We start from the raw sequence: 27266 nt of genomic DNA, 5'->3' as shown, positions 1-27266 counted from the left end.
TTGTTTACTCTGTTATTGTTTATTTACTCTGTTATTGTTTATTTACTCTGTTATTGTTTATTTACTCTGTTATTGTTTATTTACTCTGTTATTGTTTACTCTGTTATTGTTTATTTACTCTGTTATTGTTTACTCTGTTATTGTTTATTTACTCTGTTATTGTTTATTTACTCTGTTATTGTTTATTTACTCTGTTATTGTTTACTCTGTTATTGTTTATTTACTCTGTTACTGTTTATTTACTCTGTTATTGTTTATTTACTCTGTTATTGTTTATTTACTCTGTTATTGTTTATTTACTCTGTTATTGTTTATTTACTCTGTTATTGTTTGTTTACTCTGTTATTGTTTACTCTGTTATTGTTTATTTACTCTGTTATTGTTTATTTACTCTGTTATTGTTTATTTACTCTGTTATTGTTTACTCTGTTATTGTTTATTTACTCTGTTATTGTTTACTCTGTTATTGTTTATTTACTCTGTTATTGTTTACTCTGTTATTGTTTATTTACTCTGTTATTGTTTACTCTGTTATTGTTTATTTACTCTGTTATTGTTTATTTACTCTGTTATTGTTACTCTGTTATTGTTTATTTACTCTGTTATTGTTTATTTACTCTGTTATTGTTACTCTGTTATTGTTTATTTACTCTGTTATTGTTTACTCTGTTATTGTTTACTTACTCTGTTATTGTTACTCTGTTATTGTTTACTTACTCTGTTATTGTTACTCTGTTATTGTTTATTTACTCTGTTATTGTTTATTTTCTCTGTTATTGTTACTCTGTTATTGTTTATTTACTCTGTTATTGTTTATTTACTCTGTTATTGTTTATTTACTCTGTTATTGTTTATTTACTCTGTTATTGTTTACTCTGTTACTGTTTACTGTTGTAGTGTATGTTTGTCTGTCCTGTCCTGCTGTGGGCGTGGCCTTGGCTTCTTCCCTGGTGGGCGTGGCATTGGCTTCTTCCCTGGTGGGCGTGGCATTGGCTTCTTCCCTGGTGGGCGTGGCATTGGCTTCTTCCCCTGGTGGGCGTGGCATTGGCTTCTTCCCTGGTGGGCGTGGCCTTGGCTTCTTCCCTGGTGGGCGTGGCATTGGCTTCTTCCCCTGGTGGGCGTGGCATTGGCTTCTTCCCTGGTGGGCGTGGCATTGGCTTCTTCCCCTGGTGGGCGTGGCATTGGCTTCTTCCCTGGTGGGCGTGGCATTGGCTTCTTCCCTGGTGGGCGTGGCATTGGCTTCTTCCCTGGTGGGCGTGGCATTGGCTTCTTCCCTGGTGGGCGTGGCCTTGGCTTCTTCCCTGGTGGGCGTGGCATTGGCTTCTTCCCTGGTGGGCGTGGCATTGGCTTCTTCCCTGGTGGGCGTGGCCTTGGCTTCTTCCCTGGTGGGCGTGGCATTGGCTTCTTCCCTGGTGGGCGTGGCATTGGCTTCTTCCCTGGTGGGCGTGGCTGATCCTGCTCCCTGGTTGGCTGATTGACACCCTTACCCACCTGCTCCACTCCAGCCTCCGCCATCTTGTCTGCTCCACTCCAGCCTCCGCCATCTTGCCTGCTCCACTCCAGCCTCCGCCATCTTGCCTGCTCCACTCCAGCCTCCGCCATCTTGCCTGCTCCACTCCAGCCTCCGCCATCTTGCCTGCTCCACTCCAGCCTCCGCCATCTTGCCTGCTCCACTCCAGCCTCCGCCATCTTGCCTGCTCCACTCCAGCCTCCGCCATCTTGCCTGCTCCACTCCAGCCTCCGCCATCTTGCCTGCTCCACTCCAGCCTCCGCCATCTTGCCTGCTCCGCTCCAGCCTCCGCCATCTTGCCTGCTCCACTCCAGCCTCCGCCATCTTGCCTGCTCCGCTCCAGCCTCCGCCATCTTGCCTGCTCCGAACAACCACAGTCCCAGTTCCGCCCGACCAGCCATCATCTGATCTTTTAAATGTGTCGTTAACGTCGGCTCCGCCCAGTCCACGGATCATCTGCTCCTCAGGCCTGGTTCATCTCTGTGTGTCTGAACATGGAGGCACTTTGGGGCAGTTCAGTTCTTCAAATGTGCTGAATAAATAAACCTCGGTTCCTCAGTGGTTCCTCAGTAGTTCCTCAGTTGTTCCTCAGTGGTTCCTCAGTTGTTCCTCAGTTGTTCCTCAGTTGTTCCTCAGTTGTTCCTCAGTGGTTCCTCAGTTGTTCCTCAGTTGTTCCTCAGTAGTTCCTCAGCTGTTCCTCAGTAGTTCCTCAGTTGTTCCTCAGTAGTTCCTCAGTTGTTCCTCAGTGGTTCCTCAGTGGTTCCTCAGTTGTTCCTCAGTGGTTCCTCAGTTGTTCCTCAGTGGTTCCTCAGCGGTTCCTCGGTGGTTCCTCAGCGGTTCCTCGGTGGTTCCTCTGTGGTTCCTCAGTAGTTCCTCAGCGGTTCCTCGGTGGTTCCTCTGTGGTTCCTCAGTAGTTCATGGTGCGTTTCCCAAACTGGGGCAGTTCGCCTGAGTTCCCGCATGAACCCACCATTACTCCGCCCGGTCCAGCTGTTTGACGTTACTATGGAAACACACCGCGTGATTTAACCGCTGCACGTTACTGTTCTGTTTCAGGATCGGTGTCGTGAAAAGTATCGTTCAGGTATCGGCTTCGTAAACTAAGTATGGTTAAAGCGCTGGAGTCCGAATGCCTCTCCCGACCTGCAGGGGGCAGCGTGAGCACGTGCTGCCTTCATGAACCCACGGAAAACTGGACTTTCACGACACCTGAAGCAGAAGCAGAACAAGGTGAGGAACATCATCAGGAATGTATCGGTGATAAAAACAATGTAAAGCTGCAGACCCTATCGTGAAAGCGCCCTCTGCTGGTGAAGACGGATTTACGACGGTATTTAGCTTATGTTTTACAGTTGTATCGTTGGGATTATTTTGTGTAATTTAGAATGTGTTGACTTGTATCTTAGTTTAGGCGACAGGTGCTGTTATTTGGGTTATTTTATGAAATTAAAACTGTGTTTTACTCCTTTCATTGTATTTTGTAGAACAGAGCCTTCATTTGTTCATTTGTTCAATAAGGGACAGAGACAATATTTCTGAACAAAATCACATGTTTATTGTGGAAACGGCCAGTGCTGTGATCAGTAAAGGAGAGAAATCATAGGTTAATAATGTTAGTTTGCAGATGCAAAAACAAAGTAAAAAACAACATTTGTTCCTGTCAGGGTTTTCCCTGTTTCCTAAATTCAGCAGAAAAACAAAAGATCAAACTGACGTCAATAATGTGTAAAAATCAAATGTTGTAATTCTGGGCTAATAATAATAATAATAATAATAATAATAATAATAATAATAATAATAATAATAATACGGTCAAAACTAGTCTGGAATGACATAAATGCAACTATGTGCCATTAATAATGATGCCATAACTTTTTATTTGATTGTATTTGTCCTTTATTTATCCGGGATCAAACTCGTCCAGGCCAAGATTCTTCACAATTAAAATATGCAATAATTTGCCACAGAAAGTAAAAGTACCCGTAATACATCATTATGAATAAATTATGTATTTACTTTACAGCATGTAAACTTTGGGCATCATGTAACTGGGATTATTTATTGTTTTTACTGATTTAGAACTAGCATAAATGCTATCTTTAGCAGAAAATGAATGTGTCAGGTTAGCTTCATCAAACAGAAGCATCTACGATTTCTATATTGGTTCATAAGAATCTAAAAGTGAAATAACTGGGTTAAAGTCTCACGTTTGTTGAGTTGATCAAATCCATCTTCCCCAGACCTGACACCGTCGTGTATCCGTCTTTACCAGCAGGGGGCGCACTCCCTCTCACGGTGGATTCGCTTCACAGTGTTTCTGTCTCCGGGTCTGCAGCTTCCCCTGCTCAGCAACAATGAGGAACACGTTGGACAAAATGAGGCTGAAATAAATGTTTTAAATCGGTGACACATTCAGGAAAAATAGGAAACAACAAAACAGTGGGGGAAAAATTGGACAAAAAATGGGGAGAATCGAGAAAATATTCGTAGTAATTATGAATATTGTAATTCTGAGAGAACAGACTCTGTAATATTCGGAGGATGATTCATCGTACAAGGAACTGCTTTGTTTAAAATTTAAAATAAATAATAATCCTGATCTGTTCCGGTTTGAAGAAGAGGAAATCTGAAAAACAGATTTAAAGCTCTGGTTCCAGCTTGTCTTCTTCCCACTCCTTTTCGAGCTAGAATGCTGTTTTTTTTTGGTAATTATTATTATTGTTTTTTCTCGCTTTTGTGTCTGTTTTGTGTAGCTCGAAATAAAATGTTCAATCAATCAGAGTCTGTGATGTTTATGGTATATCAGACATAGTTAAGATCTTCCTCTAAAGCAGTGGTTCTCAACCTTTTGGAGCTGCGACCCCCATTATAACAGTAAAAGGGGTTTGTGACCCCCCGCCCGGGTCACACCGTGAGAAATCGGAACATTAGCCTGCATAATTGTTAAAAAACAAAGAAATAAACAAATGGTTAAAATAAAATTCATCAAATTACGAACATATAATGGCACTCTGGTAAAATAGCACACACATGAGACAATAAAATATTATAATATACGCTAAAAAAAAGTATGTAGGCTATATTTTATCTACATGATCTGGCGACCTCCAAAATTCGTCTCGCGACCCCCTTGGGGGTCCCGACCCCCAGGTTGAGAACCACTGCTCTAAAGGATGACACTTTAATAAAACATGTTCATTAATCCACTAATAAAAAGGAGCATAAACGAGCGGGAACATTGGGAAAATGAGGGAAAAAAGACAAGATTTTTTAAACTAAAATTGGGAAAATGGTGCAAACAAACTCAGGGAAAAAAGGGAAATAAATTGGTCAAGAATAACGGTGTATTTCACTTCCTTTAACCCGTCTTTGGACCGACAGCCTCATATTTTCCGATGTCAGACCGATGTGGCTCCAGGGAAACAGAAGAAGATGCGGTTTTTCAGTTTTCTTTATTTCAGACACAGAATAGAAGCCTTTCCCCCCCCCCTGTCCAGTTGCATGTATTCTCCAGCCCACAGGTTGTACAGTCCACAGGCGCCCCCTGGTGTCCGTCACCGGGAGCGCGCGATGTTCTCGCTGGTCTCAGACGCGTCCTTCAGGACCTGCATCACCAGAGCCGTCCTCCTCCGGGACTCTTCCATCTTGGAGGGGTCGTTCTCGGGGAGGTCCTGGGACACACACACAAGGATTCAGACGTTTTCACATGAGGAGCAGCTTTACCCAAATCTAAAGGGGCAGGGCCTCCAGGCCAGAGGAACGCGGCATGTTAGAGCCAAGATCTACAAGCGCTTCTGTTGGATTTCTCATCGTGTTTGTCGCCTTTTTTAGATTTGGGTAAAACTGGATAAAATGTGTATTAACGGTGTGTACATGGGAGAGCAGAGCCTCACATGTCCTACACAACACTGCCCCCCAGTGGACAGAGGAGGCGCCTGCAGCGTGACAGCGGCACCAGGAGGAGCCAGGATAATCATAATCATAATAATAATAATAATCATAATAATCATAATAAAAATCATAATAAAGAAAAGAAAAAAAATAATCATAATAATAAAAATAATCATAATAATATTAATAATAATAAAAATACAAAAGCAAATAAAAATATTATTAATAATAATATAAAAACAATAATAACAATCATAATCAGAATAATCAGAAGAAGAAGCAGAAGAAGAAGAAGAAGAAGAAGAAGAAGAAGAAGCAGAAGAAGAAGAATGTGGAAAGTGTTTCTTGGTCGTTTCACCTCATAGAAAAGATACAAATGTAAAAGAAATAAACCTGTTCCCCCGACCTTGGTTTTACCCAAATCTAAAAGCGTCTGGAATAAAACACCAAAATAACCAGGATGAAAACGCAACAAAAAGCATGTTCTCCCCGTGTCTGCGTAGGTTTCCTCCGGGTACTCCGGTTTCCCCTACCACTAAAAACATGCACAATAGGCCAGGATGTATGAGAGTGTGTTTGAGAGTGCGCATGGGGGACGACGGATGAAAATTAGCCTAAGGCTACAATCCGGTGTGGCTTGTTCATTAACTTGCACTGTCCCTACAAAATAAACCATAAATAAAATAAATGATCAGAAGGTCGTGGGTTCGAATCCCAGATAATTTACCATTTTGATTGATTTGATTGATTTGAGTCATTATATTTACATTGTTTACGTTATTTACATTACTTAGTCACAGAACAGTTAAACTCAAAGGGAGTTCGGCCGAAGCAAGAAAGCTTACAGGTGCCGACCCCGAATTCAAGATTAGTTTTACTTTCCAGCTGCAGTTCCCAATGGGGTGATAATAATAGTGTTACAACACACATTACAACACACATTACAACACACATTACAACACACATTACAACACACATTACACACATTACACACATTACAACACATTATTACTTAGGTTGTTATTGTTATTATTGTTTTCATGTTTCTTTCCCATTCACGAAACACCATAATCAGTCATTACTTATAAAACCCTGTCACCATTCTATTGATTTACATCATTCTTTAAGTATTGCATTTCTTATATTTTTATAATATACATATATATGTGCATACATACATAGACATATATACACACACACATGTACATACATCACTGATGTCTTGTATTTTACTATTTTCACCATCACCTTAACAATGATGATGATAAAAATATCATGTTTCTTCATTCCCATGACCACATTGCCATTGCAATAGTGGTTTATCGACTTATTTATTTGTTTTTATAATTGATTGACTGCTGAATTCTTCCGCAGTCAATTATTGGTTTTCATGTTCTTTATTATTATTCCTCTTCCATCTTTTTCCCGATTTTCTCCAGCTTTCAGCACTTTCATGCTTTGTGCAATTTATGCAAGTTTTGCATCAAAACGTTCCTCATGTTGAGGAGAAGGTGCTGTTACTTTTGTTCCTCATGTTGAGGAGAAGGTGCTGTTACTTTTGTTCCTCATGTTGAGGAGAAGGTGCTGTTACTTTAGTTCCTCATGTTGAGGAGAAGGTGCTGTTACTTTTGTTCCGCATGTTGAGGAGAAGGTGCTGTTACTTTTGTTCCTCATGTTGAGGAGAAGGTGCTGTTACTTTTGTTCCTCATGTTGAGGAGAAGGTGCTGTTACTTTTGTTCCGCATGTTGAGGAGAAGGTGCTGTTACTTTTGTTCCTCATGTTGAGGAGAAGGTGCTGTTACTTTAGTTCCTCATGTTGAGGAGAAGGTGCTGTTACTTTAGTTCCTCATGTTGAGGAGAAGGTGCTGTTACTTTTGTCCCTCATGTTGAGGAGAAGGTGCTGTTACTTTAGTTCCGCATGTTGAGGAGAAGGTGCTGTTACTTTAGTTCCTCATGTTGAGGAGAAGGTGCTGTTACTTTTGTTCCTCATGTTGAGGAGAAGGTGCTGTTACTTTAGTTCCTCATGTTGAGGAGAAGGTGCTGTTACTTTAGTTCCTCATGTTGAGGAGAAGGTGCTGTTACTTTTGTTCCGCATGTTGAGGAGAAGGTGCTGTTACTTTTGTTCCTCATGTTGAGGAGAAGGTGCTGTTACTTTTGTTCCGCATGTTGAGGAGAAGGTGCTGTTACTTTAGTTCCTCATGTTGAGGAGAAGGTGCTGTTACTTTAGTTCCTCATGTTGAGGAGAAGGTGCTGTTACTTTTGTTCCGCATGTTGAGGAGAAGGTGCTGTTACTTTTGTTCCTCATGTTGAGGAGAAGGTGCTGTTACTTTTGGGACTTCTGCAACTTACGGTTTTTCCGCAATCGGCCAAAATGTCGGAGATTTTTCCCATTGACTTATAATGGGGCTGCCGCAAATCCATGCTTTTCTGCACTTTTTTCTGCATTTTATGCAATTTCTGCACTTTGTGCAGGTTCAGCTTCTGCAACTTGTGGGTTTTGAGAAAAAATTGTCCTTCTGCAGTTTTCCAGTTTTTTTATACGAGAGTTTGAAATGTTTGCATTGGTGTGTATGTGGGAATCCAGCCAATGGGGAAACTCCGCCTTTCAGCCATTTGTGCTTCTGCCAATCAAGCACTTTCAACAGTTTGACCAGTTTATGGAATTTAAAAGTTTATGCAACATTAATAATTTATGCAAAGTAACCACTTTATGGGATTTAACCAGTTAATGCATTTTAAAGCGTTTATGCAACTTAAGAGTTTATGCCATTTAGGATTTATGCATTTTAAAGCGTTTATGCAATTTACATAATTTATGCAAATTAACCCATTCATGCATTTTACCACTTTATGCAGTTTATACAGTTTATGCAACATTACATTTTATGCATTTTACCAATTTATGCAAATTGAAGAGTTTATGCAATTTCTGCATTCGCTTCCCGCATTTCCGCAGTCAATCGCAATGGCGCAGCCATTGCATTTCTAGTTATTATCATTATTACTTTAACTTGTTTTAGTGGTTTTTGATTGTTTGCCTTGGGTTAGGGTTAGGGTTTAGGGTGAGGTGCATTAAAAAGCCAGGGTGTAATGTGGCCCCCCCTCAGCGTGCCCCCACCCCGCTGCCCTAACCAGGGTGTTGGTGTGAGCAGTTTAGTAACATAAGTAACCTGTACTAGTGCTTTAAAGACAAGGTTAATGGACCTGTTGAAACGGGGGGGCCTCCAGCTGGTCCATCTCTCGCCCTAATAATGTGTTGTTAAATGATGGTCCGTGGCAATGAGCAATAACAGCATTAAGTTTTCTTTCACAAGTAAATTCTCTCAAGTTCCTGCGATACAGACTAAAGGACTAGAGGGTTGGTGACATTAGTTATATCAGCACTGCTGTGGCACAAAGTCACAATAATACACAATGACTTACTGAGTATGATGAAGACAAGGTCACAGGTCTGTAACATGTTTCTCAAACACACTTCTCTTATACAGTTTTTTAAAATGCTGTAGACGGTCAGCGCCTTCAGTGTCCATCTAAGATGTTCCACAGATGTAAACCGTGACTTCTCAAGGTGGAATGAAGACTTTGTACTTTCAAATTATGGGTTCCTCTTAGATCAGAACTTCTCTTTTACTAAACATTTGTTGTATATTTCAGACAATTACTTATGACACGTATTAGGGCGACGAGGCCCAAAGCCGTGAACGCACGTCCGGTCCAGCCTCCAAACATCAGAGTGTTTTTAAATCACAGACACGTGTTTTCAGAAAAGCCTTCGATCCAAAGCCACCGACTCGATGCTGCTTTTATGTGTTTGTGTTTATTGTTGTCGACTGTGATTCTTGTTTTGATCCTGGAAAGCGCTCTGGGACCTCCTGGCTGTTGTTGGGCGCGATACAAATAACATGTGATTGATTGAAAAAACGATATCACGATATAAACGGAACGATCACGATAACAATGTTTGTTTATATGTGTAATATATATATATATATATATATATATATATATAGAACTGACAACGCTTAGAAAATCCACATTATACTTTATCATGTGACCAAATTTAAACAGGGAAACGTGGAAGAGCTCGAGCTTCTGTCTCCACCTGGTCTGGAGTCTGTGTTTACGTGACTGAGGACACGCGTGAACACCAGACAGGTACACATGAACTCTTCTCAGGTCTCAGTCTGGAGAAACACTCACTCTGAGCAGGTCTCACTCACCTTGAGCTGTTCCTTCAGCCGTGACTCTCCGGGGGCGATGATGGACCAGGTCCCGTAGCCCACCCCCAGCACCAGCGCGATGCCACTGGAGACCAGCATGGTCCGCAGGGCGCTCATCCTCCCTCAGGCTGCGGCTCACGGGCTCACGCGGAGGACAAACCGGAGGACAGACCGGAGGATAAACCGGAGGATAAACGGAGGATAAACCGGAGGATAAACGGAGGATAAACCGGAGGATAAACCGGAGGATAAACGGAGGATAAACGGAGGAAACCGAGGAGCTCTGCGCACACAGGAGCAGTTACGGAACCGACCGAGTTGACCCCTGGTTGACCCCTGGTGACGACAGTAGTTTCATGAAGCACTGAGACGTTACCGCCACCGTGCGGCCCGGAGCGTCATTACGTCATTACGTCTGTGCCAGTTTTTTATTTCAATGTTATTTCATTATAAACGAGAAGTCATTTGTGCAAAATACAAACCTTAGAGGGAAATGAACAAGATGAGATTTATGTGAAATCAGGATTTTTAAACATAAAATATACAAGAAAACATCTGCAGATTTCTGAGGGAAAAGTCACAAACGGATGAGAAGACAGAGCCATGTGTAGATGTTCTGAGCTGTATCTGCAGCTTCTCCTCATGTTTATGATCCTGCTCGTGTCAACATGAGGCCACAGGTCTTTGTGATGTTCCTGCTCCAGCAAAGCTCAGCTGCTTTTATTGTGGAGGCCGACACAGCAACATCTTCATTTTCTTTCTTTAACTCAAGAATATATAGATCTATATATTTCCCTCATCGTGTTCCGTATTAACCTCTATCACCCACCTTAACCAAACACAATTTCTCCAGCTTTATCCAAATCTAAAAGCTTCTCGACTGGTGAGCTACAGCCGACAGAAAACACAGACATGTAAAACTCTTCCTTGTTTTTGTGAGCGTGTTTTAAGTTTTATTTTATTTTTTATCACTTTTTCACAAAAAAGTGACAAAAAATGACAAAAAAGAGACAAAAAATCTACAAAAAAGTGATAAAAAAGTGATAAAAAAGTGATAAAAAAGAGACAAAAAATTGACAAAAAAGTGACAAAAAATTGACAAAAAAGTGACAAAAAAGTGACAAAAAAGTGATAAAAAAGTGATTAAAAAATGACAAAAAAGTGACAAAAAAGTGATAAAAAAGTGATAAAAAAGAGACAAAAAATTGACAAAAAAGTGACAAAAAATTGACAAAAAAGTGACAAAAAAGTGACAAAAAAGTGATAAAAAAATGATCAAAAAATGACAAAAAAGTGACAAAAAAGTGATAAAAAAGTGATAAAAAAGAGACAAAAAATTGACAAAAAAGTGACAAAAAATTGACAAAAAAGTGACAAAAAAGTGACAAAAAAGTGACAAAAAATTGACAAAAAAGTGACAAAAAAGTGATAAAAAAGTGACAAAAAAGTGACAAAAAAGTGACAAAAAAGTGACAAAAAAGTGGCAAAAAATTTGATCAAAATTTGACAAAATTTGACAAAAAAGTGATTAAAAAGTGGAAAAAATGTGACAATAATGTGACATAAAAGGGACAAAACATTGACAAAAAAGTGAAAAAAATGTGATAAAAAAAAAGCTGCAAAAAAAAATATGGCAAAAAAGTGACAAAAAATGACAAAAAACTTAACAAGATGAGTTTAGCAGGTCTTAGCTTTCAAATGAGGCTGCACGCTCTGATTGAGAAGCTTCTAGATTTGGGTAAAGCTGAACGGGAGAAGATGCGGGGGTTATGAGGTTAAACGCGTGTCCCTCTGCCGCCCCCTGCCGGCCGCTCTCCGCACGCGCAGCCTCGGCCGCCATGTTGGACCGTCCTCACAGATGTCAACAACAGTCCGGTCCGTGAGCTTTGTCCTCGGGTTAGTCCTCGGTTTGGGCCTCGGTGAGTCCCCGGTGAGTCCCCGGTGAGTCCCCGGTGAGTCCTGGGTGAGTCCTCGGGTTAGTCCAGAGCCAGGCCGGGTCCATGAGAGACTGCGGAGGGGTTTAAAGCCACAGACAGAGACGGGTTTGTTTGTTTAAAGTCTCCAACATGAGCTCGTCGTTGACTCAGCGGCGCAGCTCGGGCCTGGTCCAGAGGAGGCCCCGAGACCGCCAGGACCCCGAGGAGGAGGACGAGGAGGCCCGCAGGACGGAGGAGCAGGACGAGGAGGACCCGGAGGACTCGAAGGAGACCCGGCTCACGCTCATGGAGGAGGTTCTGCTGCTGGGCCTGAAGGACAGAGAGGTTCGTGTTTGCTAACGTTAGCTTAGCATTAGCGCGAGCTCAGCTGGGTTTGAGGAGATCTGAGGCCAAGACGGCAGGAAACATATTCAAGTATACTGATATACCAATATACAAATTATACATGGACTTAGCCCTACAGAGGATCAATATACAAGTATACAAATATACAAATATACACATATATATGTAAGTATGCAAATATACATGTGAACAAACCAGAACTAAAGAGGACAAATATACAGATATACAAATATACATGGACTTAGCCCTACACAGGAGAAATATACAAATATACAAATATACATGTGAACAAACCAGAACTAAAGAGGATCAATATACAAGTACACAAATATACATGGACTTAGCCCTACAGAGGAGAAATATACAAGTATACAGACATTCGAAATTATACATGGACTTGGCACCAAAGAGGACACATATACAGATATACAGATATACAGATATACAAATATACAAATATACATGTGAACAAACCAAGACCAAAGAGGACACATATACATGTATGTAAGTATATAAATACACATGGAAACAGGGTCTGAACCAGGACTTGCCCACACTGGTCCTTAAAGGCCCTGTACTCGGTGATGGGAGTAACTGAATGCATGTATTTGGGTATATATGTATTCAGAAACATTTACTTTCTTGATCAAAGGAACTCCAGCTTCATAATAAAGCTCAGTCTGGGCTGTTTGTGAAGAGCTGTGTTTGTTCCACATTAGTGTTAAATAAGTTCAAACGTGCTCTTCATTTATGCTTTAATATTCTGCAAATCAATGTTAAAGGATTCTAAGTATTCAGAATATACTGTCCGCTGATTGTACAAAGTAGCACAGTGCGTTACTACATACATTAAGGCAAGTATTCTGTAACTAAATACAGTTTAAAGTATTGTGTAACTAAATCCAGTTTAAAGTATTCTCTCCGACACTGGATAAACCTGATCTTTATAAACGAAGCAGCCGCAGAGGTGACGGTGTGTTTGTGTAACTGGCCTCGCGCTCGTCGCCTCTGCAGGACGGCCGGTCACTGACCTGTTCATTATCCTGCAGTAATAAAGTATAAAGTGAGTGACACGGTGAGTTTACTGTGACGGGGGGACAGCACTTTGGTTCTCGTGCTTCGTGCACTGTGGTTACATTCGGGACATGAACATGTGATTGTGAGTGTTTTGTTCTTTATAAATGTCATAAATGTGAATGTCTGTCTCACCTGCACAGACAGAAGGACTCCTGGTTTTAACAGAGGCTGATAAGAGAAGCTTCTCTCACAGCAGATACTCACGTGTTGCACTTTACTCTTTGATCAGTTAAACACGTCCTGCCAATCATTCATCTGCGTCGGCACCGAGGGGGGGGGCACGTATCGCTCTCACTCATCCAGCTTATGGTTTAGAACAGATTCAATGATTTTCACTGGTCACGTTTCAGATACGAAATTTACAATAAGTTTATCTCCAGTGTCAAGAAATGTGTGTGGGGGGAATTAAAAAGGTTAAAATAATATGGGACAGGACATAGGGGAAATAGGGGAAGGAGAAGTAAGTCGGGTTGTCAAAAAATCAATTCCTCAAAACTAAATCGTTACTAAAAGTAGTATCGAAACTCGATGTTCCTTTGAGGTATCGATACTTTCTGTGTTTCCTCCTCTCAGAGGCAGCAGGAGGAACTGCGCCTCAGCCCAGGACTTAAACAAGAGCTCAGGAGCGTTTTCAGTTAGCATCATGATCAAGTGTCTCGACTCTGCAGATGTTCAGAGGAATTTAAAGGAATAGGCCAGCGTTTTTACGTTTCTTCCCCCGTGCCTTCAGTCACGTAAACACAGCGCAGACGGCGTTAGCATTTAGCCTCTCCCTCTCTCCTCTATAGCTCCAAAACAGGTCAAGATAGAAGCTACCAAGCTCTTCCACGTTTTCCCTATTTAAATATGGTGAAATTTGGCATCCGCACAGTAAAGTGAATATTACTGCGCGGGTTTCGAACTCCTCCTGGTATTATTCCGCCTTACAATATAGTTCCCCCTTTTATCCGCTTAGAAAATCCACATTGTTTAATTGTGTGTAATTATACTTTGTAGTGGAACACTTCACGTAACCATATTTAAATAGGGAAAACGTGGAAGAGCTCGGTAGCTTCTATCTTGACCTGTTTTGGAGCTATAGAGGAGAGAGGGAGAGGCTAAATGCTAACGCCGTCTGCGCTGTGTTTACGTGACTGAAGATCAGACAGGTCCTAAAGAACTCGTCACAGCTCAGGTAAGAACATATCTCAGTCTGGAAAAACAGTGGCCTGTTCCTTTAAAGTCCAGTTCTAACATGGTTTGTGCTTTGGGCGATGTCACTCCTGTTAAGTTCCAACAGAGCTGCAGCGCGACGAAGCAACACCGTCCTTTCTTCTCCTCGTAACAGCCCACACTCGTCCTCCCGCTGTGTGACAGGCCCTGCCTCAGCGTGTCTCATGTCTCCCGTGTCTCATGTCTCCCGTGTCTCCCGTGTCTCCAGGGCTACACGTCCTTCTGGAACGACTGCATCTCGTCGGGGCTGCGGGGCTGCATGCTGATCGAGCTGGCTCTGAGGGGACGTCTGCAGCTGGAGAACGGCGGCGTCAGGAGGAAGGCTCTGCTGGCCAGGAAGGTACGAGCTCCCGACCCGACCCGACCCTCCCGACCCGACCCTCCTGACCCCCCTGACCCTCTTTAGCCTCACTGACCGTCTGCTGTGTCCAGGTCATCTGCAAGTCGGACGCTCCCACAGGAGATGTTCTGCTGGACGAGGCCCTGAAACACATCAAGGAGACCCAGCCTCCGGAGACGGTGCAGAGCTGGATCGAGCTGCTCAGCGGTCAGTCACAATAACAGAACAATAACGTGTGAGATCTGCACCAAACCGTCTGTAACAGAACAATAACATGTGAGATCTGCACCAAACCGTCTGTAACAGAACAATAACATGTGAGATCTGCACCAAACCGTCTGTAACAGAACAATAACGTGTGAGATCTGCACCAAACCGTCTGTAACAGAACAATAACATGTGAGATCTGCACCAAACCGTCTGTAACAGAACAATAACGTGTGAGATCTGCACCAAACCGTCTGTAACAGAACAATAACGTGTGAGATCTGCACCAAACCGTCTGTAACAGAACAATAACATGTGAGATCTGCACCAAACCGTCTATAACAGAACAATAACGTGTGAGATCTGCACCAAACCGTCTGTAACAGAACAATAACGTGTGAGATCTGCACCAAACCGTCTGTAACAGAACAATAACATGTGAGAGCTGCACCAAACCGTCTGTAACAGAACAATAACGTGTGAGATCTGCACCAAACCGTCTGTAACAGAACAATAACGTGTGAGATCTGCACCAAACCGTCTGTAACAGAACAATAACGTGTGAGATCTGCACCAAACCGTCTGTAGCAGAACAATAACATGTGAGATCTGCACCAAACCGTCTGTAACAGAACAATAACGTGTGAGATCTGCACCAAACCGTCTATAACAGAACAATAACGTGTGAGATCTGCACCAAACCGTCTATAACAGAACAATAACATGTGAGATCTGCACCAAACCGTCTGTAACAGAACAATAACGTGTGAGATCTGCACCAAACCGTCTGTAACAGAACAATAACATGTGAGATCTGCACCAAACCGTCTGTAACAGAACAATAACGTGTGAGATCTGCACCAAACCGTCTATAACAGAACAATAACATGTGAGATCTGCACCAAACCGTCTATAACAGAACAATAACGTGTGAGATCTGCACCAAACCGTCTATAACAGAACAATAACGTGTGAGATCTGCACCAAACCGTCTATAACAGAACAATAACGTGTGAGATCTGCACCAAACCGTCTATAACAGAACAATAACGTGTGAGATCTGCACCAAACCGTCTGTAACAGAACAATAACATGTGAGATCTGCACCAAACCGTCTGTAACAGAACAATAACATGTGAGATCTGCACCAAACCGTCTATAACAGAACAATAACGTGTGAGATCTGCACCAAACCGTCTGTAACAGAACAATAACATGTGAGATCTGCACCAAACCGTCTATAACAGAACAATAACGTGTGAGATCTGCACCAAACCGTCTATAACAGAACAATAACGTGTGGGATCTGCACCAAACCGTCTGTAACAGAACAATAACGTGTGAGATCTGCACCAAACCGTCTGTAACAGAACAATAACGTGTGAGATCTGCACCAAACCGTCTGTAACAGAACAATAACGTGTGAGATCTGCACCAAACCGTCTATAACAGAACAATAACGTGTGAGATCTGCACCAAACCGTCTATAACAGAACAATAACGTGTGGGATCTGCACCAAACCGTCTATAACAGAACAATAACGTGTGAGATCTGCACCAAACCGTCTGTAACAGAACAATAACGTGTGAGATCTGCACCAAACCGTCTGTAACAGAACAATAACGTGTGAGATCTGCACCAAACCGTCTGTAACAGAACAATAACATGTGAGATCTGCACCAAACCGTCTGTAACAGAACAATAACATGTGAGATCTGCACCAAACCGTCTATAACAGAACAATAACGTGTGAGATCTGCACCAAACCGTCTATAACAGAACAATAACGTGTGGGATCTGCACCAAACCGTCTATAACAGAACAATAACGTGTGAGATCTGCACCAAACCGTCTATAACAGAACAATAACATGTGAGATCTGCACCAAACCGTCTATAACAGAACAATAACATGTGAGATCTGCACCAAACCGTCTGTAACAGAACAATAACATGTGAGATCTGCACCAAACCACCTATAACAGAACAATAACGTGTGAGATCTGCACCAAACCGTCTGTAACAGAACAATAACATGTGAGATCTGCACCAAACCGCCTATAACAGAACAATAACGTGTGAGATCTGCACCAAACCACCTATAACAGAACAATAACATGTGAGATCTGCACCAAACCGTCTGTAACAGAACAATAACATGTGAGATCTGCACCAAACCGCCTATAACAGAACAATAACGTGTGAGATCTGCACCAAACCGTCTGTAACAGAACAATAACATGTGAGATCTGCACCAAACCGCCTATAACAGAACAATAACGTGTGAGATCTGCACCAAACCGTCTGTAACAGAACAATAACATGTGAGATCTGCACCAAACCGTCTGTAACAGAACAATAACATGTGAGATCTGCACCAAACCACCTATAACAGAACAATAACGTGTGGGATCTGCACCAAACCGTCTATAACAGAACAATAACGTGTGAGATCTGCACCAAACCGTCTGTAATAGAACAATAACGTGTGAGATCTGCACCAAACCGTCTATAACAGAACAATAACGTGTGAGATCTGCACCAAACCGTCTATAACAGAACAATAACGTGTGAGATCTGCACCAAACCGTCTATAACAGAACAATAACGTGTGAGATCTGCACCAAACCGTCTATAACAGAACAATAACGTGTGGGATCTGCACCAAACCGTCTATAACAGAACAATAACGTGTGAGATCTGCACCAAACCATCTATAACAGAACAATAACGTGTGAGATCTGCACCAAACCACCTATAACAGAACAATAACGTGTGAGATCTGCACCAAACCACCTATAACAGAACAATAACATGTGAGATCTGCACCAAACCGTCTGTAACAGAACAATAACATGTGAGATCTGCACCAAACCGTCTATAACAGAACAATAACATGTGAGATCTGCACCAAACCGTCTATAACAGAACAATAACGTGTGAGATCTGCACCAAACCACCTATAACAGAACAATAACGTGTGAGATCTGCACCAAACCGTCTGTAACAGAACAATAACATGTGAGATCTGCACCAAACCGCCTATAACAGAACAATAACGTGTGAGATCTGCACCAAACCGTCTATAACAGAACAATAACATGTGAGATCTGCACCAAACCACCTATAACAGAACAATAACGTGTGAGATCTGCACCAAACCGTCTGTAACAGAACAATAACATGTGAGATCTGCACCAAACCGCCTATAACAGAACAATAACGTGTGAGATCTGCACCAAACCACCTATAACAGAACAATAACGTGTGAGATCTGCACCAAACCGTCTGTAACAGAACAATAACATGTGAGATCTGCACCAAACCGCCTATAACAGAACAATAACGTGTGAGATCTGCACCAAACCGCCTATAACAGAACAATAACGTGTGAGATCTGCACCAAACCGTCTATAACAGAACAATAACGTGTGAGATCTGCACCAAACCGTCTATAACAGAACAATAACGTGTGAGATCTGCACCAAACCGTCTGTAACAGAACAATAACATGTGAGATCTGCACCAAACCGTCTGTAACAGAACAATAACGTGTGAGATCTGCACCAAACCGTCTGTAACAGAACAATAACATGTGAGATCTGCACCAAACCGTCTGTAACAGAACAATAACGTGTGAGATCTGCACCAAACCATCTATAACAGAACAATAACGTGTGAGATCTGCACCAAACCGTCTGTAACAGAACAATAACGTGTGAGATCTGCACCAAACCGTCTGTAACAGAACAATAACGTGTGAGATCTGCACCAAACCATCTATAACAGAACAATAACGTGTGAGATCTGCACCAAACCGTCTGTAACAGAACAATAACGTGTGAGATCTGCACCAAACCGTCTATAACAGAACAATAACGTGTGAGATCTGCACCAAACCGTCTGTAACAGAACAATAACATGTGAGATCTGCACCAAACCGTCTGTAACAGAACAATAACGTGTGAGATCTGCACCAAACCGTCTGTAACAGAACAATAACGTGTGAGATCTGCACCAAACCGTCTATAACAGAACAATAACGTGTGGGATCTGCACCAAACCGTCTATAACAGAACAATAACGTGTGAGATCTGCACCAAACCGTCTGTAACAGAACAATAACGTGTGAGATCTGCACCAAACCGTCTATAACAGAACAATAACGTGTGAGATCTGCACCAAACCGTCTATAACAGAACAATAACATGTGAGATCTGCACCAAACCGTCTATAACAGAACAATAACATGTGAGATCTGCACCAAACCGTCTATAACAGAACAATAACATGTGAGATCTGCACCAAACCGTCTATAACAGAACAATAACGTGTGAGATCTGCACCAAACCGTCTGTAACAGAACAATAACATGTGGGATCTGCACCAAACCGTCTATAACAGAACAATAACGTGTGAGATCTGCACCAAACCGTCTGTAACAGAACAATAACGTGTGAGATCTGCACCAAACCGTCTATAACAGAACAATAACATGTGAGATCTGCACCAAACCGTCTGTAACAGAACAATAACATGTGAGATCTGCACCAAACCGTCTATAACAGAACAATAACATGTGAGATCTGCACCAAACCGTCTGTAACAGAACAATAACATGTGAGATCTGCACCAAACCATCTATAACAGAACAATAACGTGTGAGATCTGCACCAAACCGTCTATAACAGAACAATAACACGTGAGATCTGCACCAAACCGTCTATAACAGAACAATAACGTGTGAGATCTGCACCAAACCGTCTATAACAGAACAATAACGTGTGAGATCTGCACCAAACCGTCTATAACAGAACAATAACATGTGAGATCTGCACCAAACCATCTATAACAGAACAATAACATGTGAGATCTGCACCAAACCATCTATAACAGAACAATAACGTGTGAGATCTGCACCAAACCGTCTGTAACAGAACAATAACGTGTGAGATCTGCACCAAACCGTCTGTAACAGAACAATAACGTGTGAGATCTGCACCAAACCGTCTGTAACAGAACAATAACATGTGAGATCTGCACCAAACCATCTATAACAGAACAATAACGTGTGAGATCTGCACCAAACCGTCTGTAACAGAACAATAACGTGTGGGATCTGCACCAAACCGTCTGTAACAGAACAATAACGTGTGAGATCTGCACCAAACCATCTATAACAGAACAATAACGTGTGAGATCTGCACCAAACCGTCTGTAACAGAACAATAACGTGTGAGATCTGCACCAAACCGTCTGTAACAGAACAATAACGTGTGAGATCTGCACCAAACCGTCTATAACAGAACAATAACGTGTGAGATCTGCACCAAACCGTCTGTAACAGAACAATAACGTGTGAGATCTGCACCAAACCACCTATAACAGAACAATAACGTGTGAGATCTGCACCAAACCGTCTATAACAGAACAATAACGTGTGAGATCTGCACCAAACCGTCTATAACAGAACAATAACGTGTGAGATCTGCACCAAACCGTCTGTAATAGAACAATAACGTGTGGGATCTGCACCAAACCGTCTATAACAGAACAATAACGTGTGGGATCTGCACCAAACCGTCTATAACAGAACAATAACGTGTGAGATCTGCACCAAACCGTCTGTAATAGAACAATAACGTGTGAGATCTGCACCAAACCGTCTATAACAGAACAATAACGTGTGAGATCTGCACCAAACCGTCTATAACAGAACAATAACGTGTGAGATCTGCACCAAACCGTCTATAACAGAACAATAACGTGTGGGATCTGCACCAAACCGTCTGTAATAGAACAATAACGTGTGGGATCTGCACCAAACCGTCTATAACAGAACAATAACGTGTGGGATCTGCACCAAACCGTCTATAACAGAACAATAACGTGTGAGATCTGCACCAAACCGTCTATAACAGAACAATAACGTGTGGGATCTGCACCAAACCGTCTATAACAGAACAATAACGTGTGAGATCTGCACCAAACCGTCTGTAATAGAACAATAACGTGTGAGATCTGCACCAAACCGTCTATAACAGAACAATAACGTGTGAGATCTGCACCAAACCGTCTATAACAGAACAATAACGTGTGAGATCTGCACCAAACCGTCTATAACAGAACAATAACGTGTGGGATCTGCACCAAACCGTCTATAACAGAACAATAACGTGTGGGATCTGCACCAAACCGTCTATAACAGAACAATAACGTGTGAGATCTGCACCAAACCGTCTGTAATAGAACAATAACGTGTGAGATCTGCACCAAACCGTCTATAACAGAACAATAACGTGTGAGATCTGCACCAAACCGTCTATAACAGAACAATAACGTGTGAGATCTGCACCAAACCGTCTATAACAGAACAATAACGTGTGAGATCTGCACCAAACCGTCTATAACAGAACAATAACGTGTGGGATCTGCACCAAACCGTCTATAACAGAACAATAACGTGTGAGATCTGCACCAAACCGTCTGTAATAGAACAATAACGTGTGAGATCTGCACCAAACCGTCTATAACAGAACAATAACGTGTGAGATCTGCACCAAACCGTCTATAACAGAACAATAACGTGTGAGATCTGCACCAAACCATCTGTAACAGAACAATAACGTGTGAGATCTGCACCAAACCACCTATAACAGAACAATAACGTGTGAGATCTGCACCAAACCGTCTATAACAGAACAATAACGTGTGGGATCTGCACCAAACCGTCTATAACAGAACAATAACGTGTGAGATCTGCACCAAACCGTCTGTAATAGAACAATAACGTGTGAGATCTGCACCAAACCGTCTATAACAGAACAATAACGTGTGAGATCTGCACCAAACCATCTGTAACAGAACAATAACGTGTGAGATCTGCACCAAACCGTCTGTAACAGAACAATAACGTGTGAGATCTGCACCAAACCGTCTATAACAGAACAATAACGTGTGAGATCTGCACCAAACCGTCTATAACAGAACAATAACGTGTGAGATCTGCACCAAACCGTCTGTAACAGAACAATAACGTGTGAGATCTGCACCAAACCATCTATAACAGAACAATAACGTGTGAGATCTGCACCAAACCGTCTATAACAGAACAATAACGTGTGAGATCTGCACCAAACCGTCTGTAATAGAACAATAACGTGTGAGATCTGCACCAAACCGTCTATAACAGAACAATAACGTGTGAGATCTGCACCAAACCGTCTATAACAGAACAATAACGTGTGAGATCTGCACCAAACCATCTATAACAGAACAATAACGTGTGAGATCTGCACCAAACCGTCTATAACAGAACAATAACACGTGAGATCTGCACCAAACCGTCTATAACAGAACAATAACATGTGAGATCTGCACCAAACCGTCTATAACAGAACAATAACACGTGAGATCTGCACCAAACCGTCTATAACAGAACAATAACATGTGAGATCTGCACCAAACCGTCTGTAACAGAACAATAACGTGTGAGATCTGCACCAAACCATCTATAACAGAACAATAACGTGTGAGATCTGCACCAAACCGTCTATAACAGAACAATAACGTGTGAGATCTGCACCAAACCGTCTATAACAGAACAATAACATGTGAGATCTGCACTTTTACGATGATGGGGAATCATTCTGGGGACGTTCATTTAGCAATTATTATTATTAATTCTGAGAAATGTGGGAGGGGTTAGGTAAGAAATGGGGAGAAAGTGTGGGAAATATTTGTGATAAAAAATGTGCAAAAGTTAGAATGTAAAAAAAAAAAAAATGGCGGCAAAAATTCAGGAAAATAGTGAAAAATTGGAAATAATTTGGCTTGAAATTGTGGAAATAAATAAGAAAAATAATTTAAAAAAAAAAACATTTAAATCATTTACACATTTATATGATTAATTTGAGCTGAAACAACCAAGTCTGTTCCTTTAAGGCTGGCCCTGGACCAACAGCATCAAAACTGTGAATGTAAAAACTCCGCTTTTTAAAGGAACAGGCCGGTGTTTTTCCAGACTGAGATCTGTTCTTACCTTAGATGAGTTCATGTGCACCTGTCTGGTCTTCACGCGTGTCCTCAGTCACGTTAGCACAGACGGCGTTAGCATTTAGCCTCTCCTCCTCTACAGCTCCAAACCAGGTGAAGATGGAAGCGACCGAGCTCTTCAGGTGTCACTATTTAACCCTTAGTAACACCTTTAAAAACTCCCGTTAAGGAGCTTCGACACAAAACTGTGCTTGAACATTTAGAGAGCTGTAACTCTGGTATTTGGACAAAAATGATTGTTATTCTCCAGTCGTCTCCATGCCCCTGTAAACAGCTGGTCATCAAGTCTGACTGTCTTTATTTACCTCTGTAAATGTTCCTTGTTTTTGTCCAAATACCGGTTCAAAAACCTCTACCTCTGTCCTGCCCCGTCCTAAACACTCCCACAGCCTCGCTCTGATGCAGAAAGTCACAAAACACTGAAGTAATGCAGTTGTTTCTGTTATTTACGACCGTTCACTAACATTGGAAATAACAGACATTTTCTTTCTCCTGTCAAACTAGGTAAAAATGGCGTCATGGTGAAAAAGGGCGTTTATAGAAGCGTTTTGATAAGTTGTGATTATGATGTAAGTCTGTGGGGTCAAAGGGCCACAATGGAAATCCACTTTAGTGACTTTGCAACAGAAAGTTAGCAATGAAAAGGTTCAAATATTTAAAAAGTTGTATTATTTTTTATACGTATGACAAGAGGAGAGGTCAGCCTCCAAATAAAAAAAAATAAAAAAATATTGTTCCTTTATGTTTTCATAGCTCTCTAAAGTGTGGAAGCTCACACAACATAACATGTTTTACTAAAATCGCCGCTACATAAACAAATGTCAACTTAGAAACAAATCCTTCGGGTCATTTCACTCAGACCTCAGGCCACACCAGCCAGAACAGAAGTTTACCTTTTTGGATTTGAAATTTTAAAAATATTGCATTGTTTGTGTTTTTGGAACATGTGCTGCGGGTCAGAAAGTTGGCAATGAAAGGGTTAAAACATTATAAAAGTTATGGAAAGAGGAGAGTCAGGCCTTTAAAAAAAAAGGAAGAAATATTGTTCCTTCATGGAGTTAAAGCTCGTGAGTATTTTTTATGCGTGTTTACATTGGGATAAAAATCCAAATGCCATCAAATTATTGTAGATCACCAAAAAATCCCCCCCTTGGAAAATTTCACCCAATTCGGGCGTTCTGCTCTCCCAAAATGTCATCCGATGGGCGGGGGAGCGACTGAATTTTGCGGTGCATTATGGGTGACCAATAGTCTTCGAGAGTTCCGGTTCTGCTGGAGCGTTTTCGTTCGCTCTGCTTCATCTTCTGCTCAGAGAGGAAAACAGTTCTGTAGCAGATATTTTACGATGCAGACTTCCACTGTTCCGACTCCCTACATTTGGGGCTCGTACCTCCCGCCTCCCCTCCTGCCTTCAGCGGACACTTTTAGCCCCGCACTGCCCCGCTGTACGGTCCCCCGCCCGGCTCGGAGCCTCGAAGCAGTTACTTTATAAAGCAGCCTTTGAGATGATCACACACTGAGCCGGGCTTGATAATTTGTGGTTTATTGCAGACTTTTCATCAACAATGAGCTGCAGGCGATTGTAACAAGCTAACGGGGCTAAGCTAACGGGGCTAACCTGGAATAACCATCGTCCACTGGCACAAATAACAGTCCTTTATTCGGACATATGGGCTGGACATGAACTTAAATACTGGGGAGATCCTTGTGCAGATCGTGTGTAGCCATAGTTGAAGATCCTTCATCATCACATTCTTCCCTCTCAGCTGAACTTCATTCACATTGCCCCCCTTTTTACACTCGCACACACAGACGTTTTCGTTCGCTCTGCTCGCCATCATCTTCTTCTAAATCTTCATAAACACCATCCGCTCGTTCAACTCGCAGCAACAATTCCTCCTTTCGTTTCCCCACACTCCAAATACCCTTTCTCTTCAACTTTTCACGCAATCCAGGCCCTGCCAGTCGCTTGTGAGCCATATTCGCCATTACATTAAATCAACCGGAAGTGAAATAGGCAACAACGGATGTTTTTTTTTTATCGCTCCCCCGGCCCATCGGGTGGAATTTTGGGAGAGCAGAACGCCCGAATTGGCTTAAACATGTAGGAGTTATGCAAAAAATAGAGTGTGGGTGTATGTGTATGTGCTTGGGTGTAATTAAGGGTTAAATATGGTTACGTGAAGTGTTAACGATAAAGTATAATTACACAAAATGAAACAATGTGTATAAAACGAGGAACTATATTGTGAGGAGTAATAATACCAGGAGTACTTTGGCGTCCGCGCAGTAACGTTAAGATATTACTGCGGATGTGGAAGTACTCCTGGTATTATGACTATACTCGGATGGTGTAACACTTCCTGTAATCATATCTAAATAGGGGAAACGTGGAGGAGCTTGTGAAGACCAGACAGGTACACATGAACTCGTCTAAGCTCAGGTGAGAACATATTGTCACGGTTGGATCAGTGGTTCCTCTGAAACTGTCCGTGCTCCACGAGGAAAGGAAAAGGTTAAAGTGCAACTAAACGGGCGTGGCAGAGCCTTTCCCCACCCACAAACAGAAGTCAAAAAGTGCTGAGAAAGGGGTGGTCTCGGAGGCTTTGGGGGAGACGAGGGGGGTGAGTGTGTGGGCGGGGTCTGCTCTGTTGACAGTCTCAGACCACGCCCCTCGATCTGACAGGACTGATATATATTTCTATGGGACTGACAGACGCTGTTACCGCTGTCACCACTGTGCGCAAGGTTTAAAAAAAAAAAAACTATCCTACGAAAAAAAACAAAAAAGATGGCCGCTGGTAGATACTCGCTCGCTGTCAGTGACTGCGAACAGAGAGAGAGCATCGCACAGTCGCTTTTCTAAGGGATTTATTCCTCTACACCTCAGCCGAAGTGTGAGCATCGCAGGGGCGCCATCTACTGGTTTGACTGCGCTACGCGTGTCCTGGTTGCTGCGTGACGGAGGCGGAGGCGTGTGTGGGCGGGGCCACAGAGGCGTGTGTGGGCGGGGCCACAGAGGCACAGAGGCAGAACTGATGACGTTTTGTGGACGCCGTGGACACACTCTCCTCCAACCACAAAATATCAAATGCAGTTGCTGCGTGAAACCAGTAGAGGCGCTAACCCTGCGGTTTTAGACACAAACGTGAGATTTTGAAAAAGTTTGCCCCAAATGTCAACATATTGACTGGGACATGTAGCTAACTCTATTCAACAACCATTTAGACCGTTTATCAGCAAAACAAAGTGGATTTGGTGTTTAGTTCCTCTTTAAAGCTGTGTTTGTGTTCCCTGCAGGAGAGACGTGGAACCCCCTGAAGCTGCACTACCAGCTGAGGAACGTCCGCGAGCGCCTGGCCAAGAACCTGGTGGAGAAGGGCGTCCTGACCACGGAGAAGCAGAACTTCCTGCTGTTCGACATGACCACCCACCCCCTGACCAACAGCACCATCAAGCACCGGCTGATCCACAAGGTGCAGGAGGCGGTGCTGGAGCGCTGGGTGAACGAGCCGCAGCGCATGGACAAGCGGATGCTGGCGCTCATCTTCCTCGCCCACTCGTCCGACGTGCTGGAGAACGCCTTCGCCCCGCTGCTGGACGAGCAGTACGACCTGGCCATGAAGAGGGTCCGGCTCCTGCTGGACCTGGAGCCGGAGGCCGAGGGCGCCAAGCCCAACGCCAACGAGCTGCTGTGGGCCGTGGTGGCCGCCTTCACCAAATGAGCCGGCGGCGTCTCCCGGAGCGTTTCCCCTCCGCTCGGGGCTCGCGCCTCAGAGCAGGGACTGAACGAGCCTGAGCCGGGGCGAGAGGACGAAACCTGACTGTAGAGGAACATCTGTCCTCGCTCTGGTCCTTCAATGTTGTTCATCTGGATTCAAACTGGCACTCGATCCAAAGTTCTTCAAAATAATGACATTTCTTAACAACTTTTTACTGCGTACGGATTTAAATCATATGTTTGGGCTGAAACGCTTTTGAATCATGACATTTCCCTCATTCCTCGATTCGAGCCATTCCCAAAGTCCATGAGGAGCGTTCAGAAGGAAGCAGCGGGGCCCCGGGGCCACAGGGTCTCGCCTTCTCAGTCGGAGGGCGGGGCATCTGAAGCCTGGTTCACGAGCGGCCATTTTGAAACGGTGGGGGAGATTTTTCCAAACGTTAGCGACTCCACACACGGCAATTCAAACAGGTCATGTGTGTGTTCACCCCACACGTCACACGCAAACCCACTTCACTCAGGAACATTCCCCGGTCAGAGGTCAGAGGTCGGAGGTCACCGGACGCTCTGCTGCATGACGGCTGTTTGGTTTGAGCGGGAAAACTCTCCATGACTTCAACAAAACATACTTGTTTTTACTAAATACAAAGAGGTTCAACAGCCCATAATAAACGGATCATGCTAACCCAGAAGCAGCGTTAGCTTCATGCTACGTTAGCTCACGAACTGAACAATGATGCAAGTTAGCTGTT

General features: G+C 42.8%; 2 protein-coding genes across 2 annotated transcripts; one reads left to right on the top strand and one right to left on the bottom strand.

The window, feature by feature from the left end:
- Positions 1-5040: 5040 nt before the first annotated feature.
- On the bottom strand, positions 5041-9764 carry uqcc3 (ubiquinol-cytochrome c reductase complex assembly factor 3). The gene is made up of 2 exons (XM_079571364.1): positions 9621-9764; positions 5041-5181 (listed from the first exon to the last, which is right to left on the bottom strand). The coding sequence occupies exons 1-2, from the start codon at positions 9735-9737 to the stop codon at positions 5065-5067; spliced, it is 234 nt and encodes a 77-aa protein (XP_079427490.1). The 5' UTR covers positions 9738-9764; the 3' UTR covers positions 5041-5064.
- Positions 9765-11585: 1821 nt separating this feature from the next.
- LOC306966709 (Golgi phosphoprotein 3-like) lies at positions 11586-26580 on the top strand. Its single transcript, XM_079561522.1, has 4 exons — positions 11586-11881; positions 14400-14531; positions 14624-14738; positions 26094-26580. The coding sequence occupies exons 1-4, from the start codon at positions 11687-11689 to the stop codon at positions 26516-26518; spliced, it is 867 nt and encodes a 288-aa protein (XP_079417648.1). The 5' UTR covers positions 11586-11686; the 3' UTR covers positions 26519-26580.
- The last annotated feature ends 686 nt before the right edge of the window (positions 26581-27266 follow it).

Source organism: Gobius niger, assembly GCF_951799975.1.
Source record: "Gobius niger genome assembly, chromosome: 1".
Taxonomy (NCBI): Eukaryota; Metazoa; Chordata; class Actinopteri; order Gobiiformes; family Gobiidae; genus Gobius; species Gobius niger.
This window is presented reverse-complemented; position numbering and strand designations above follow the sequence as displayed.

Coding starts and splice junctions, on each gene's coding strand:
- uqcc3 (XM_079571364.1), bottom strand. CDS start 9,737: ATGAGCGCCCTGCGGACCATGCTGGTCTCCAGTGGCATCGCGCTGGTG. Junction 5,182..9,620: donor GGCTGAAGGAACAGCTCAAG/GTGAGTGAGACC, acceptor TGTGTGTCCCAG/GACCTCCCCGAGAACGACCC.
- LOC306966709 (XM_079561522.1), top strand. CDS start 11,687: ATGAGCTCGTCGTTGACTCAGCGGCGCAGCTCGGGCCTGGTCCAGAGG. Junction 11,882..14,399: donor TGGGCCTGAAGGACAGAGAG/GTTCGTGTTTGC, acceptor CCGTGTCTCCAG/GGCTACACGTCCTTCTGGAA. Junction 14,532..14,623: donor AGGCTCTGCTGGCCAGGAAG/GTACGAGCTCCC, acceptor TGCTGTGTCCAG/GTCATCTGCAAGTCGGACGC.